The 17,375-nt window shown below is 44.7% G+C and overlaps 1 protein-coding gene across 1 annotated transcript in view; it reads left to right on the top strand.

Annotated features, from left to right (window-relative positions):
- Positions 1-17,375, top strand: part of ect2 (epithelial cell transforming 2) — a 191,484-nt gene that overhangs the window by 74,638 nt on the left and 99,471 nt on the right. The window contains exons 9-10 of the mRNA XM_086088432.1: positions 1,270-1,380; positions 16,243-16,339. Coding sequence (XP_085944558.1) covers positions 1,270-1,380; positions 16,243-16,339 — 208 coding nt within the window. The remainder of the gene's footprint in view (positions 1-1,269; positions 1,381-16,242; positions 16,340-17,375) is intronic.

The following is a 17,375-nucleotide window of genomic DNA, read 5'->3' as shown; positions in this document are numbered from 1 at the left end:
AATGCTTCCATATATTCAATTTACGTTATCCACAAGGGTTTTTAAAGTTAGGTCAGTGGTTAGAGCAATTGCCTGTGACCACGGAGGACCTAGGTTCAAACCCCGCTTGGACCACATTTTAGTACATTCGATGGTTTGATACCAACTATCAGATCAGGAAATGGATTATAATTTCACTAAAATTATTAAATGCATGTTAGCTTTCAGCATCAGATGACACTTTTCAAAAATAAATACGCCATTAGCCATGATTTTGAACAAGTCAATTTAGATAGGCTAGAAACTCAGAATACATTTTAAAAGTAACCCTCCCAACCCATAGCATAATATGACCATTTATAGATAGATACTTTATTATTCATTGATACTGTCTTTTAATTTTGCTTTAATATTTTTTTAAGCAAAATGCGTCAAATTGATGCATTTAAATAATAAATACTGCATATTTTCTTTCCAGGGAACATGCTCTTGTACCCTTTAGAGCGGTAGTTTACTTCTCACCCTTTTCATCCCTAACCTAATCATACTTGAAATGCACAAGATTTGACTACCGATACTTCTTCTTTTTTAAATCAGCGAGTGGCCTTGTTCTTGACACACACTGATTACTTTAATGCCTCCATTGCACTGCTTTCTGCCTTTATATTTTGTGTTTAAAAATCTCCCCGTTTGGACGAGCTATATTTACTTGTCATCTACAATATTATTTAAAAAGAATCAGTGTGCGCCTCACTGCAGTGCAAAATTTGACCGCAGTCATTTTAAGAATAAAAAGTTTTCATATATACTGTATGTACAGTGGGCCTCCAGGAAGGAAACATTTGTGGCCGTTATATTTATTAGTGAAGTTTCCATACCGTTTTTTTGGCCCCCGATACCAATTCCGATACCCAGCTTTGCAGTATCGGCCGATGCCGAAACCATACCGATACCTAAGTTTTTGTTTTTTTTCTCAACATGAAAAAGCTGTCCTGCCATTGGTTCAGAGCATTCAAGAGCCAATAGGATATCTTAGCTCGGCATGCAGTGAACATGTCACACATCAGTGAATGTCGTGCATAAGCAAGACACAAGATGCAGCATCCAAAGTCCTATATTAGCGTCAGAATTAATGGTATCGGCATGTTACTTGTTAGTACTCACCGATACCATTGTTTTAATGCAGTGTCGGGGCCTCTGCCGATACCAGTATCGGTATCGGAACAACACTAATATTTATCAAAGATGACCATCCCATATCTAATTTTTTTCTATCTCCTTTCTCCCTAGTCAAAAGAACTTGTGAAGGCCTACCCTCCCTTTGTCAACTTTTTTGAAATGAGCAAGGATACTATTATTCGGTGTGAGAGACAAAGGCCACGCTTCCATGCATTTTTAAAGGTAAGACTAGCATTTTATTTTCAACCACAAGCAGCAATACAATATTTGTTAGATAGGGGGTAAATATTTGCATTTATTAAAAAAATTTCAGGAAGCAACGACTGCATACAGTATTTTAGCAGAAAGCATTGAAAGAAAACATGCATTTGTCTTGTCATAAATGAATGGCTTGAAAGTTGTAAACCAAAACAATACTATTCATACATTTGTTCACTCAAAAACTACTACAAGAAAAGGCTATACATTACTTAATTCTGGTGGTGCAATGTGTCATCTTTGATCCGTGATCGGTTCGGATCAGGCCCTACGGTTCGGATTACGCACAATCCGCGGATTGGTTGGTTGGAAAAAAACAAAAACAAAAAGTGTGCATAGAGATCCGGATGTTGACGTCACGCATCCCAAAATAGGCGTATAATAAATAGTGCAGCCATTTTTGCAGCATAGGACATGTGTCTGCAACTTTGAGTAAACGGCACACTTTAACAATGATTGTCAGCTGTTGTGGACCAGCTGCCACAACGAGAAGAGGCAAAAAAAGGATCGAGCATTCTCCAGGCTACCAAAAGAGGAACCAATGCGTAGCCAATGGATCACAGCAGCCATAAAAAGGGTGAACAACAAGACGGAGGATTTGGGATCCTCCTCATTGCTTGTGTAGCGATCACTATCAGGTGAGTCAATTACTGAATCAGTTAGTCGTGTAAGTGTAGCTCGATTGTGTATTTATTAAATAAAGGCGAAATACGTGATCGGGCACTTTGTACATGGTTGTTGAATCAGCAGATGCTGTTACCACACGCAACAAATGGCGAAATAATCTTTCATTTGTTTGTGCTGCTACGGTTTAATAGATAATAATACTAATAATATTGCATCAGGTTTATGTAGCGCTTTTCTAGACACTCAGATGCTTTACAATGGAATGGATACATTATTCATGCATTCACACTGTGGTGGCGGTAAGCTACTTAAGTAGCCACAGCTTCCCTAGGGCAGGCTGACGGAAGCGTGGCTTCCAGTGTGCGCCTAAGGCCCCTTGACCACCACCAAACATTGGCACCTTCCATACACCAGTGTGAGTAGCACTGGAGGCAATGTGTGTGAAGTGACTTGCCCAAGACAACGACATATGACTTGGGGATAGCGGGGATCAAACAGCAGACCTTCTGGTTACTGAACGACCGTCTCTACACCCTTAGCCACGGCCGCCACAAGATATTACACAGTTGAATTTGATAACTGACCAACACCGTAAAGCCATTACGTCGGCCGAATTAGCAGATAAGTTGCTAACGTATTTAAATAACACTGCCAAGACTTGCGTGAAACTGCTAACTTCGATGGCTTTTTGACCACACATAAAGGGGAAATAAATCCGAATTGTACAAACTTGTAAAGCTGTTGTATGATTAGTTTTGAAAGCACTCACCGGTGTAAAAGAGGGGGTAATTCCACATAGCAGTATCGCAGAGTTAAAAAAAAAAAAAAGCACTCCTGACACTTCATCGGCAATGTAAAGGCCTAGATACACCAATCCAACGTCGACCAAATGTCACAGACGCCTACCCTCTGTGACGTCGGCCCAGACATCGGCATGTTGCGTAAAAAAATGACGTAAATACCGCACAGACTCAGACTTTTACATAGCAAGAAGTAATTCCCCTCCATACCATCGGCGGCGGTAGTCATTATTCCTAAAGGCAAAGCACAATAAAGCAACATTACATTGAGTCATTGGAATGCCACTGTATTGCCAATATTTAGAACGGAAAACATCAAATGCAGTCAAATACAGTACTTCAAGAATATGGCATGCAATTTGAAAGCACATACAGTATAAACATAAATATATGCAGTATGTACATAAATTAACATATATACATCCCAATATTTTGAATTAATAATAAATAAAAATAATTTGACAATTTTTGGCAATTGTATGATGTCCGCCGTTAACGGGAGAATTGTAATGTCCGGCGTTAACGAAGTAATTGGTTCACGTAGCCTGCGATACCGACGAACACGTTAACTGACAACTTAACCACCGGTCGACGGGCGTGGCAGGGTTGGGAGGTTGGGGTATTTAATGTAACCCATACATAAAGCGCACCACATTATTGGGCGCATGCTTGCCAAAAGAAACGGTAGCTTGCATGCTACAACAGATGGTAGCTTGCATGCAGGAGCAACACAACAGGAGCAAAACTGTGAGTTCAGTTGTACTTTATTCAACAATTTAACAATGTACTCACGTTATTGTTTGATCAATCTTCAACCACAAATCTATTAAAGTCCTCATCGTCTGTATCCGAATTGAACAGCTGAGCAATTTCTCCATCAAACATGCCAGGTTCCCCCTCGTCATTATAAGTCAGTCTTGTTGCCGTGGGGCTGTTTAGCAATGATGCCGGCTTTCGAGAAAGTTCGTTTTCTTGCTTCCTCCCTCGATGTGGAATTCTCTCACGCCTCTGTGTACAAACCGCGTAACTGATAGTTTGCAGTTTAAACTGTGCCTCATAAGCATGTGTCTTCGCTGATGCCATTTTCCGGATTCCTTGGCTAAACTGATGTTTTACACAGTGCAAATACTGGCAGTATTTTGTTATCTGTTCCTGCTTGGTCTCGCGACTGGAATATGGGTCGTCTCAGCGTATATCGGCCGCCGCATGTCGCCAAAAAGTTGGGGTCCAAACGGGGTAGACGAAATGAACTGCAGGAGACAGGCGATCACACTGCAGTCTGGTGTTTAATCCCTCTTTTTATTCACTTTCTCGTTTAATCTGCACATTCGAGTACATACAGCCTCAACTCTCTTCTGCCTTCTTCCTCCCTGCATGGGCACTCCAAATTCACACATCATACACAGCCATTTACAGTGGCTCGAGGAAGTACCCAACAAGGATCGAGCGTGAAAGCTTCCCACCAATATGATACGTGCGTTGGCACAGCAAAATGTTCCCTGCATGGCTGGAAGGATAACGTCTCCGGAACTTGGTGCACACAAAAGGCGGACCTCGAAGGAGAGGTGGGTCGGATTTAGGAATTCCCCTCCGTGAGCATGAACGTGGGTCCCCCCTTCCCATGGGCTCACCACCGGTGGGAGGGGCCAAAGGGGTTGGGTGCGTAGTGGGATGGGTGCCAGCCAAGGGCGGGGGGACCTTGGTGGACCGATCCTCGGCTACAGAAGCTGGCTCTTGGGACATGGAATGTCACCTCTCTGGCGGGGAAGGAGCGAGAGCTGGTGTGTGAGGCCGAGAAGTTCCAACTAGACATAGTCGGACTCGCCTTTACACACAGCTTGGGCTCTGGTACCAGTCCTCTCGAGACGGGTTGGACTCTCTTCTACTCTGGAGTTGCCCACGGTGAGAGGCACAGAGCAGGTGTGGGCATACATATTGCATACATATGTTTACCCTGGTGAACGAGAGGGTAGCTAGCCTCTTTCCGCCTTTGAGTGGGGAGATGGGTCCTGACTGTTGTTTGTGCATACACACCAAACAGCAGTTCAGAGTACCCACTCTTTTTGTGGTCCTTGGAGGGTATGCTGGAGAGCGCTCCTTCTGGGGACTCCCTTGTTCTGCTGGGGCACTTCAACGCTCATGTGGGCAATGACAGTGAGACCTGGATGGGCGTGATTGGGAGGAACGGCCCCCCTGATCAGAACCCGAGCTGTGTTTTGTTATTGGACTTCTGTGCTCGTAACGGATTATCCATAACAAACACCATGTTCAAACATAGGGGTGTCCATATGTGCACTTGGCACCACGACACCCTAGGCCGCAGTTCGATGATCGACTTTGTAGTCGTGTCATCGGCTTTGCGGCCGCATGTTTTAGACACTCGGGTGTAGAGAGGGGTGAAGCTGTCAACTGATGACCACCTGGTGGTGTGTTTGCTCCGATGGTGGGGGAAGATGCCAGTCAGACCTGGCAGACCCATTTGTATTGTGAGGGTTTGCTGGGAATGTGTGGCCGAATCCCTTCAGAAAGAGTTTCAACGCCCACCTCCGGCAGAACTTCTCCCTTGTACCGGGGGAGGCGGGGGACATTGAGTCCGAATGGGCCATGTTCCGCGCCTCCATTGTCGAGGCGGCCGATCGAAGCTGTGGGCCGTAAGGAGGTCGGTGCCTGTCGCCGCGGCAATCCTTGAACCCGCTGGTAGACAACAGGGGTAGGGGATGCCGTCAAGCTGAAGAAGGAGTCCTATCAAAATTTTTACCTTGTGGGACTCCGGAGGAAGCTGATGGATACGGCTGGCCAAGCGGAACGCAGCTTCAGCGGTCGCTCAGGCAAAAATTCGGACATGTGAGGAGTTCGGTGAGGCCATGGAAAACGACTTCCGGACGGCTTCGAGGAAATTCTGGCCCACCATCCAGTGTCTCAGGAGGGGAAAGCAGTGCACCATCAACACTGTGTATAGTGGAGATGGGGTGCTGCTGACCTCGACTTGGGACGTCGTGAGTCGGTGGGCAGAGTACTTCGAAGTTCTCCTCAATTCCACCGACACGTCTTCCTTTGAGGAAGCAGAGTCTGGGGACTCCGAGGTGGGCTCTCCTGTCTCGGGGTTCAAAGTCACTGAGGTGGTTGGAAAGCTCCTCGGTGGCAGGGCCCCGAGGGTGGATGAGATCCGCTCCAAGTTCCTAAAGGCTCGGGATGTTGTGGGGCAGTCGTGGTTGACATGCCTCTACAACTATAGAGGGATCACAGTCCTTAGCCTCTCTGGTAAAGTCTATTAAGGGGTGCTGGAGAGGAGGGTCCGTCGGGAAGTCAAATCTTGGATTTAGAAGGAGCAGTGTGGTTTTCGTCCCGGCCGTGAAACAGTTGACCAGCTCTTCACACTCTGCAGGGTCCTCGAGGGTTCGTGGGAGTTCTCCCACCCAGTCTACATTTGTTTTTTGGATTTGGAGAAGGCGTTCGACCGGTTCCCTCTGGGAGTCCTGTGGGGGTGTGCTTCGGGAGTACGCGGTACGGAGCCCCTTGATACAAGCTGTGCGGTCCCTGTACGACCGGTGCCAGAGCTTGGTCCGCATTGCCGGCAGTAAGTCGGATTCGTTTTCAGTGAGGGTTGTGGTCCGCCAAGGTTGCCCCTTTGTCACTGATTCTGTTCATAACTTTTATAGACAGAATTTTTAGGCACAGCCAAGGCGTTGAGGGGGTCCGGTTTGGTGGCCTCAGGATTGCATCTCTGCTTTTTGATGATGTAGTGCTGTTGGCTTCATCAAGCTGTGATCTCGAACTCTCACTGCAGCCGAATGTGTGAAGTGGTTGGGATGAAGATCAACACCTCCAAATCCGAGACCATGGTCCTCAGTCGGAAAATTGCTCTTTCCGGGTCGGTGATCAGATCTTTTCCCAAGTGGAGGAATTCAAGTATCTTGGGGTCTTGTTCACGAGTGAGGGCAGGATGGTGCGGAAGATCGACAGACGGATTGGTGCTGCGTCTGCAGTGATGCGGACTCTGCATCGGTTCCCGTTGTGGTGAAGAAGGAGCTGCGCCGAAAGGCGAAGCTTTGGATTTACCAATCGATCTACGTTCCTGCCCTCACCTTTGGTCATGAGCTGTGGGTCTTAGAACAAGATACCGGATACAAGCGGCCGAAATGAGTTTCCTCCCCAGGGTGTCCAAGCTCTCCCTTAGAGATAGGGTGAGAAGCTCGGTCATCCGGGAGGGACTCTGGGTCGAGCTGCTACTCCTCCGCGTTGAGAGGTGCCAGCTGAGGTGGCTCTGGCTTCTGGTTCGGATGCCTCCTGGACGCCCCCCTGGAGTGGCTCGGGCTTCTGGTTCGGATGCCTCCTGGACGCCCCCCTGGAGAGGTGTTCCGGGCATGTTCCACCGGCGGGAGGCGCCGGGGACGACTCAGGACACGCTGGAGAAACTATATGTCTTGGCTGGCCTGGGAACGCCTTGGGATCCCGCCGGAGCAACTGGTTAATGTGGCTGGGAGAGGGAAGTCTGGGCGTCCCTCTTAAAGCTGCTTCCCCTGTGACCTGACCTTGGATAAGTGGTAGAAGATGGATGGATGGATGGAGAAACCGCTAATTGATTACGCCATCATTGTATGATACGGCAGAAGTCTCAGACGTAAGTGGCTAGCAGCTTGTTGTTAGTGTTGACAACGAGTGCCTGGCTGGTCTGTCAATGAGTTTGACAGCTGGTACCTGGCTTACTTTAATTATTTTTCAATATTCTGGACCAAAGCTTTGTAATTCACTCACTGTGTTTAAAGGAAGGGAAGATACCTTAAATTACACTTTGAGGTATTTTCATTATAAATAAAAAAAAGAAGATAAATAGAACGTTGTCTTCATTTATTTTATGAAACTTTTTTGCCCATTAAAAAAAAAAACATTCAACTCAAAATGTCAAACATAGCCATTTAGATTTTAGAAACACAACCATTAATACCTTATTTTACACATGGACCATGTATATAATAAGACATTTTCTGCCTCATATTGCACTGAAAGTTGTGTTCCTGAATCCTAAACGGCTACAATAGACATTTTGCTGGCTTCGGGCAGTAGGCGGGGTACACCCTGAACTGGTTGCCAGCCAATCCCTTGTCAAATAACTATTTTAAATATCAAATTGGAAGACTATCAAAATTAATAAAATGTGTGAAAGTCCGCCTAGTATTTTTCAGATTATATACACCATAAAATGACCAGATTCCTTCCAAATGTGCAAAATTTTACTTATTTTGACATTATCTAAGTCACAGAACATGAAATATCATCAGTAACATCTTTACTTTACTGCAACGAACAATACAAATGAATAGGCGTCATAGTTTGAAACATGTTAGTGCTGTGTCTTCTTTCTAGCTGTCACAATTGCATTTGGAAAGTGGGGAACAGTCCAAATTTGCATTTCTTTAACATATTTTTCATTACATCCTAGAAAAATAGAAGTATCATCTTTCCATCAAATTGTTCTTTTGCGTCTGGCAATGTTCCAGAAAACCAGGGATGGGCAATTCTGATCCTCGACGGCCAGAGTCCAGCAGGTCTTAGAGGTTTTCCACCCTCCTACACAGCTGATTCAAATGAACAGGATCTTTATCAGGCTTATATAGAGCTTGCTGATGAGCTGATCATATGATACAAGTGTGTGGGAGAAGGGAAACATTTGTTTAAATTTTTTAATCTTGTACTCCTGAATGCAGCTCTGTGTGAGGATCATCTGCATTCAGATTATGATCATGCTGCTTCCTGGCATAAGGGAAATCTCAATTTTTTAGAGTTAGTCTTATTTTATGAGAACAGTTTAATGCTTAAATCTTAAACAAAAATGGAGAGATAGCTCTTTAAATAAACATATTACTTCTCTCTCCCCCAGCCCCCAACCCCACCCATATAGTTGGATGGTTACGCCTAGATTGTACAGTACTTAATGGAGAGTGTACAGCAACCACATGTATTAATCTTCTTCATCTTCTTAAGTGTAAAAAAACAAAACAAAAAGACTATCATTCATGGTAATCTTCTGACTCATATTTTCATATACGTCCTACATAAAAAAAAATTGTGTTGTAGATGTATATTTCCAATATCTGAGTTGGGCTTCTAGGATAAAATCCTTAATTATGTCCCAAGGAAGCCTCGTACAAAATTTGCCGCTTTTATCCGCAAGTGCACAATGCACTAAAAAACGTGCGCTAAGCCTCTGGACTATTAGGTAGAATCGCAACTTTCTTCTTTTTCATTGTTAGCGTGTACACCATGGATGCCATTCGAGCAAAACATAGTTTCTCCAGAGTGTCCTGGGTCGTCCCCGGGGCCTGCCGTCGGTGGGACATGCTCTTCAGGGAGGCGTCCAGGAGGCATTCGAACCAGATGCCCGAACCACCTCAACTTGTTCCTCTTAACGGGGAGGAGCAGTGGCTCGACTCGGGAGTCCCTACCGGATGACCGAGCTTCTAACCTTCTTCTTCTAAGCTTCTATCTCAAAGGTAGAGCCGGACACCCTGCAGAGGAAACTCATTTTGACCGTTTGTATCCGGGATCTTGTTCTTTCGGTCACAACCCACAGCTTGTGACCATAGGTGAGGGTAGGAACATAGATCAGCTGGTAAATCTTTTGACTAAGCTCCTTCTTCACCACAATGGACCGATACAGAGTCCGCAGTACTGCAGACACTGCACCGATCCGCCTGTCGATCTCCCCTTCGGCCCCAGAGATAGGAGAGCCCACCTCAGAGTTCCCAGACTCTGCTTCCTCAAAAGAAGGCGTGTCGGTGGAATTGAGGAGGTCTTCAAAGTATTCTCCCCACCGACTCACGACGTCCCGAGTCGAGGTCAGCAGCACCCCATCTCCACTATACACAGTGTTAATGGTGCACTGCTTCCCCCTCCTGAGACGCAGGGTGGTGGACCAGAAATTCCTCAAAGCCGTCCGGAAGTCGTTTTCCCTGGCCTCGCCGAACTCCTCCCAAGTTTTTGCCTCAGTGCCCACCAAAGCCGCGTTCCGCTTGGCCAGCTGTCGAGTCCCACAGGCCAAAAAGGCCCTTTCTGACAGGGGATTCTGCCTGATGTTTCCAGCAGACCCTCACAATATGTTTGGATATACCAGGTCGGACCGTCATCGTCCCCCGACATCGGAGCCAACAGACCACCCGGTGGTGATCAGTTGACAGTAGTGGTGCAACGGATCACTAGTCACAGTTCGGATCGGCTCACGGATTTGAGTCACGGATCGGATTGTTTTTTGGATCAGCCACAAAAAACAAACAAAACAAAAAATTAAATTAAATAAAAAGCATTATTTGTTTGAATCCCGTAAAAAAAAAAAATCTAAATTAAATTTGATAATTTTTTAAAAATAAAATAAAAATATGTAAAAAACAAAAACAAAAGTTTAACTAATTAAATTATATGCCTTACATAAACTTTCTACACAGTACATAAATTAAATTGAAAAAACATACATTAAATTACATCATCCGTCCATCCATCATCCATTATCTGAACACCTATTCCTCACAGCACGTACAATTTTTACACAGTACAATGCAATAAAAACAAAATTAATATGCCGACTGTACATAGATGGTGGAGGAGTTATTGAGTTGAGTTCATGTGAGGCTGAAGTGGAATGCATTACGTATTGGGTGTAACGGTCTCAGGAAACTATGTTTTCCGACTGCCCCTGAAGTGCACATGGATAGTGATTGGCTCGTATGACGAGTCAAGATGGCGGCCGCCGAGTCAGATTTAATTGATTTCTAAGCTGAAGAGATATTGTCCATTTAGCTACTACGCCGATAAAGAAGACGAATGAGGGATGCTTTTCCTAAATATCCTCCAGGAAAGCCTCTGAAATGTACTCAGTGTGGTGCCATCATCGAGTGCATGAAGAGTGCGTGCGCGCCGTGTTGCCTTCATCGCTGGACAGAGAGGTAGTTGCAATGCGCAAATGGCGCGTTGCTGCTTGCTCTGCGGGGTTGTGGCAGAGAGAGGGGCTGTGATGTGGTGCGCACTTAAAGTTTTATGCAAAATAAAGCCTTTGTTCGTATCTGTGAATGTTTGTAACTCGGATGTTTGTAACTAGAGGACTACCTGTAGCTTTTTCCATTAAAAAATAAAATAAAAATCAATACAAAATGTCTAATATAGCCATTTAGGATTTAGGAACACAACTTTTAAGTGCAATATGTGGCAAAAACATTCTTATTTTTTACATGGTTCATGTGTGAAATAGCAAGGTATTAATAGCTTTAAGTTTTGTTCCTATAATATAGACAGTTAAGTTTGATATTTTGAGTTGAATGTTTCTCTTTTTTAATGGGCAAAAGTGTTTTATAAAATAAATAAAGGCAATGTTCTATTTAGCTTCTTTTTTTTTTTTTATAATGAGAAGACCTCAACGTGCAATTTAACTCTTTGACTGCCATAAACGTTATAAAACGTTTAGCATAAACCTAGGGAAGGGCGCCGAGGACGTTAACTCTTTGACTGCCATAAACGTTATAAAACGTTTAGCATAAACCTAGGGAAGGGCGCCGAGGACGTTAAAAGACGTCCCCTATGTTGTTGTTTTTTTTTTTCAAAAACGGGTGCAGGAAAGCCTTGGGCAGCTGTGCTGAAAGTATCAGGCAGATATGATTAGTCAAAGACTCGTTTTGGCCCCTAGAGGGCAGCGATGACTCTCTTTGCACAAGGTTGGATGGGCCGCCCACCGTGGGCGTCAGTAGAAGACGTGAGGCGGAGCTAGAGTGTTGAGGAGACAATGGCTGATCCAAGCCACAATGGCTTGACCAAGCAACCGGTTACAAGCAGCTCACGCTTGAGTATTTTTTTCAAAGACGGAAAGCATCAATCAATACTAAAAAGCGCATTGATGTCGACATGATGATGACTCCGAGCTCTACGCCAAAGTTGGAAGCTTTGGCGCGACTGTTACTATCACGTAGTAAGCCTCACCGGCTAAGCGCGGCTAGCGCTGCTAAGGCCGGAAAACGCGCACAATAGCCGGCCGGGTACTTCTGCACAAGCGGACATTCGATCGGGCGATGGAGAGTTGGCATCGACCAATGCAGATTGATGATGATGATGATGATGATGATGACTCCGAGTTTGACGCCAAAGTTGGAAGCCTGGACGTGTTTACGATCACGTAGTAAGCCTCACCGGCTAAGCGCGGCTAGCGCTGCTAAGGCCGGAAAACGCGCACAATAGCCGGCCGGGTACTTCTGCACAAGCGGACATTCGATCGGACGATGGAGAGTAGTCGAAAAGCATCGACCAATGCACATTGATGATGATGATGATGGTCACTCCCGAGGTTGACGCCGGAGTTGGAAGCATTGACGCGGCCGTTATTCTCTCGTCATAAAGCCTCACCGGCTAGCGCTGCTAACGCCGGAAAACGCGGAGCTGCACAAGCGGACATTCGATCGGACAATGAAGAGTACCCCGAGTCCAATGCATATTCATCGGAGGAGCGGGTACAGTCTGATCACGGAGAAGACACTGTTTCTGGACTACGATGCCACCATGAATGGAGTGGATAAAATGGATCAGAACATCTCCTACCACCCGGTATAGCAACTGAAGGACACGGGGAAGCGAGACGTAACGAAACCGTAGCATGATCCTGATATTAGACTTGATGACACACTGCAGTATATACTTGCTATTCCCCGGAAAAAAACGGCCTGCAAGAAAGTGGCGCACGCGAAGAGGCAATCTGTTGTGCAAATGCTGTTGCGTCTCCTTGCACGCAGGAGAGTGTTACAAAAAGAAAAACTGTCGTTGAAACATCCACATATTTGTAAATAGCACCACAGTTGCACACATTTGTAAATAGTTTGCCAAATTGTTGTCAAATTGTTACACTGTTGAATGTAAATAAACGTATTTTGCTATCAAAAAACACTTTTTCATTCTTGGTGGTAGTGTTTTATAGAAGTAAAGCACTATTTAGGTGTTTGTGGCATCATTCATGGACAAAAAGAAGTGTAAAATTCACTAGAATGCATGAAATAATATCGTTTCACTAAAAGCTTGATTTCTCCGTATTTTGGTCCAACACAGGCGAAATTGGGTCAAACTAACCATTTTCTATTGTTGATTACTAAAGAACGGAATAAGGTAGAAACAAACTCCTTTTTTCTGATGAAAGATGAAAGTCCAATCTTTCATTTGGTAGTACGTGTGTTTCCATAGTCCAAACAGAACATTTTCTGTGGACCTTGAAAGATCAGTCAAAATGCTTAAATCGGCTGGCACTGACGGCATCCCTTTTCTGAAAACGTCTGGCAGTCAAAGAGTTAAAAGACGTCCCCTATGTTTTTTTGTTTTTTTTTTGGAAACGGGTGCAGGAAAGCCTTGGGCAGCTGTGCTGAAAGTATCAGGCAGATCTGATTAGTAAAAGACTCGTTTTGGCCCCTAGAGGGCAGCGATGACTCTCTTTGCACAAGGTTGGATGGGCCGCCCACCGTGGGCGTCAGTAGAAGACGTGAGGCGGAGCTAGAGTGTTGAGGAGACAATGGCTGATCCAAGCCACAATGGCTTGACCAAGCAACCGGTTGCAAGCAGCTCACGCTTGAGCATTTTTTTCAAAGACGGAAAGCATCAATCAATACTAAAAAGCGCATTGATGTCGACGATGATGATGACTCCGAGCTTGACGCCAAAGTTGGAAGCCTTGACGCGACTATTATGATCACGTAGTAAGCCTCACCGGCTAAGCGCGGCTAGCGCTGCTAAGGCCGGAAAACGTGCACAATAACGACCGGGTACTTCTACACAATCGGACATTCGATCGGGCGATGGAGAGTTGGCATCGACCAATGCAGATTGATGATGATGATGATGATGACTCCGAGCTTGACGCCAAAGTTGGAAGCCTTGACGCGACTGTTATGATCACGTAGTAAGCCTCACCGGCTAAGCGCGGCTAGCGCGGCTACCGCTGCTAAGGCCGGAAAACGCGACCGGACATTCGATCGGACAATGAAGAGTACCCCGAGTCCAATGCATATTCATCGGAGGAGCGGGTACAGTCTGATCACGGAGAAGACACTGTTTCTGGACTACGATGCCACCTTGAATGGAGTGGATAAAATGGATCAAAACATCTCTTATAACCCCGGTGTAGCAACTGAAGGACACGAGGAAGCGAGACGTAACGAAACCGTAGCATGATCCTGATATTAGACTTGATGGCAACACACACTGCAGTATATACTTGCTATTCCCCGGAAAAAACGGCCTGCAAGAAAGTGGAGCACGCGAAGAGGCAATCTTGTGCAAATGCTGTTGCGTCTCCTTGCACGCAGGAGAGTTACAAAAAGAAAAACTGTCGTTGAAACATCCACATATTTGTAAATAGCACCACAGTTGCACACATTTGTAAATAGTTTGCCAAATTGTTGTCAAATTGTTACACTGTTGAATGTAAATAAACGTATTTTGCTATCAAAAAACACTTTTTCATTCTTGGTGGTAGTGTTTTATAGAAGTAAAGCACTATTTAGGTGTTTGTGGCATCATTCATGGACAAAAAGAAGTGTAAAATTCACTAGAATGCATGAAATAATATCGTTTCACTAAAAGCTTGATTTCTCCGTATTTTGGTCCAAAACACGCGAAATTGGGTCAAACTAACCATTTTCTATTGTTGATTACTAAAGAACGGAATAAGGTAGAAACAAACTTTTTTTTTCTAATGAAAGATGAAAGTCCAATCTTTCATTTGGTAGTACGTGTGTTTCCATAGTCCAAACAGAACATTTTCTGTGGACCTTGAAAGATCAGTCAAAATGCTTAAATCGGCTGGCACTGACGGCATCCCTTTTCTGAAAACGTCTGGCAGTCAAAGAGTTAAGGCACTTCCCTTCCTTTAAACATGGAGAGTGAATTACAAAGTAGCCTTGGTCCAGAATATTGAAAAATAATTAAAGCTGTCAAACTTGCTTATCAGCTGGCAGCCAGACACTCAGACAGTCGTTGGTCATGCTAACAGGTAGCCGCTAGCCACTTTTATCAGAGACTTCTGCCGCGTCATACAACGACAGCGTAATTAATTAGTGGTTTCTTAGCGTCCTAAATTGGCGATTGAATACGTGTTCGGAATAGCGTTGTGTTGATGTTGGTCGCAACTTGTAATTGTGAAGTTAGACTTAGCATGTATACTCCGTTGAGTTTGTTTTAGCTTCCTTGACATGTCAGAATGGACTGTGAATGCGCACTTTGTTGTTTTTTTTGGCCCCCCCCACCAACCAATTTGCAGATCGGGCGTGATCCGAACCGTGGGGCCTGATCCGAACCAACCATGGATAGATGATTTGTTGTTCCACTAGTTGACAGCTTCGCTCTTCACCCGAGTGTCCAACATATACGGCTGCAAATATGATGACACGACAACAAAGTCGATCATCGGACTGCGGCCTAGGGTTGTCCAGGTGCCAAGTGCACATATGGACACCCTGATGTTTGAACATGGTGTTCATTATGGACAATCCGTGACGGGCGCAGAAGTCCAATAACAGAACACCGCTCGGATTCTGACGGGGGGGGGGCCGTTTCTCCCAATCACGCCCCTCCAGCTTTCACTGTCATTGCCCACATGAGCGTTAAAGTCCCCCAGTAGAACGAGGGAGTCCCCAGCGAGAATGCTCTCCAACACACCGTCCAAGATCAACAAAAAGGTTGGGTACTGTGAAATGCTGTTCATTGCATAAGCACAAACAACAATCAGGACCCGTTTTCCCACCCAAAGGCGGAGGGAGGCTACCCTCTCGTCCACCGGGGTAAACCCCAACGGACAGGTGCCAAGCCGGTGGGCAATAAGTATGCCCATACCTGCTCTGCACCTTTCACCGTTGACAACTCCAGAGTGGAAAGAGTCCAAACCCTCTCGAGAGGATTGGTGCCAGAACCCAAGCCGTGTGTGGAGGCGAGACCGCGTGCACATGGACTGTTTTGTATGCACAAAACACATTTTTGTACGCACAAAGCATTCATGTATGCACATGACATGACATGCTTTTGTGCACTGTATTTCTCATTAAGCTTACGTCTGTGTCGCAAATCTAATGCCATAGACTTGGACTTGGCCTAAGACACATGTGTCCATCTCTGCTTGATGATACAAAATATTTGAGTGTGATAAATATGCAAAATATAATCGTAGTGGTTCAAGGCACTGAAGGTAACTGTCAACCACTAATTTTTATTGTAAAATAGAACAACATCAATGACTTAAATTAAATGTTGTACTATTAAATTATTGTTTAATTTCCTCTTTTTGGGGCGTTGTTTATTTTGTTGGTGATTTGTATCAATAACGTCAACATTTGCACTTGTGTGTGGAAAGTAAATGAGTATGCTGTTAATTATCCAATTTGATACATAGATCAACCAGGCCAAGCCAGAATGTGGCCGACAAGGACTAGTAGAGCTTCTCATCAGACCTGTACAGAGACTTCCTAGTGTGGCTCTACTTCTAAATGGTAAGTCACACTCATATGTGCACATACAGTACCTTTAAGAAATGTTGTATGTTCAACCATAGCATGCTTATCATGTGGCAAGCATGTCTGCTTCGCAGCCAATGGTTCTTTCTGAGTTTGCATCTCACATAAACTAGTGTTGTTCAGATACCGTTTTTTGGCCCCTGATACCGATACCCAGCTTTGCAGTATCGGCGAATGCCGATACCATACCAATACCATTTTTTTTTTTCAACATGAAAAAGCTGTGCTGCCATTGGTTTAGAGCATTCAAGGGCCAATAGGATATGTTAGCTCGGCATGCAGTGAACGTGAATGTCAGACATCAGTGAATCTCATGCATGAGAAAGACACAAGATGCTGCATCCAAAGTCCTATATTAGCGTCAGAATTAATGGTATCGACACGTTACTTGTTAGTACTCACCGATACCACTGTTTTAATGCAGTATCAGGGCCTCTGCCGATACCAGTATCGGTATCGGAGCAACATTAATATTAACCCAATTGTGTAAAGCATGCATGACCTCCCTCTCCATGTTTGCTGAAAAGCTGTAGTACAGGCTTTTCAGCCCACGTTCAAAAAGTGCATTGCCTAAATATGGTTTCGAAAAATTGTTCTACACGCAGTGTTTACAGGACTTGTCCAAGCTAACCATCAACTCATTCATTCCCAGCCATTTTCACAGAAGCAATCCCCTTCACTCGGCTGTTTTACTGGATTTTGATTGATCTTGCAAGGCCCACAGAATATTGTGTTCTATTGCTATAAAAACATGGAAAGATTAAAGTCTCTTCTTTCATCAGGAAAAAAAATGTATTTCTATCTGTTTCCGTTTGGCAGCAATTAACAATAGAATATAGCTAAGTTTCATCATTCACAAATCTATTTAGAATTGTGAGTAATTGAGTTTTTTTTCAACATGGCCTTGGTCCTTTGCTCTGCTTCCACCTGCTGGCCTTTTGTGTAATAACTACCATTTATTTAACCATTCTTTGCAGTTGAGAGGCTGCATCAAAGCATTCTGTATGATCTA

Source organism: Leptonotus elevatus, chromosome 11 (genome assembly GCF_054856555.1).
Source record: "Leptonotus elevatus isolate MCC_2025b chromosome 11, RoL_Lele_1.0, whole genome shotgun sequence".
In the NCBI taxonomy this organism is placed as follows: domain Eukaryota; kingdom Metazoa; phylum Chordata; class Actinopteri; order Syngnathiformes; family Syngnathidae; genus Leptonotus; species Leptonotus elevatus.
This window is presented reverse-complemented; position numbering and strand designations above follow the sequence as displayed.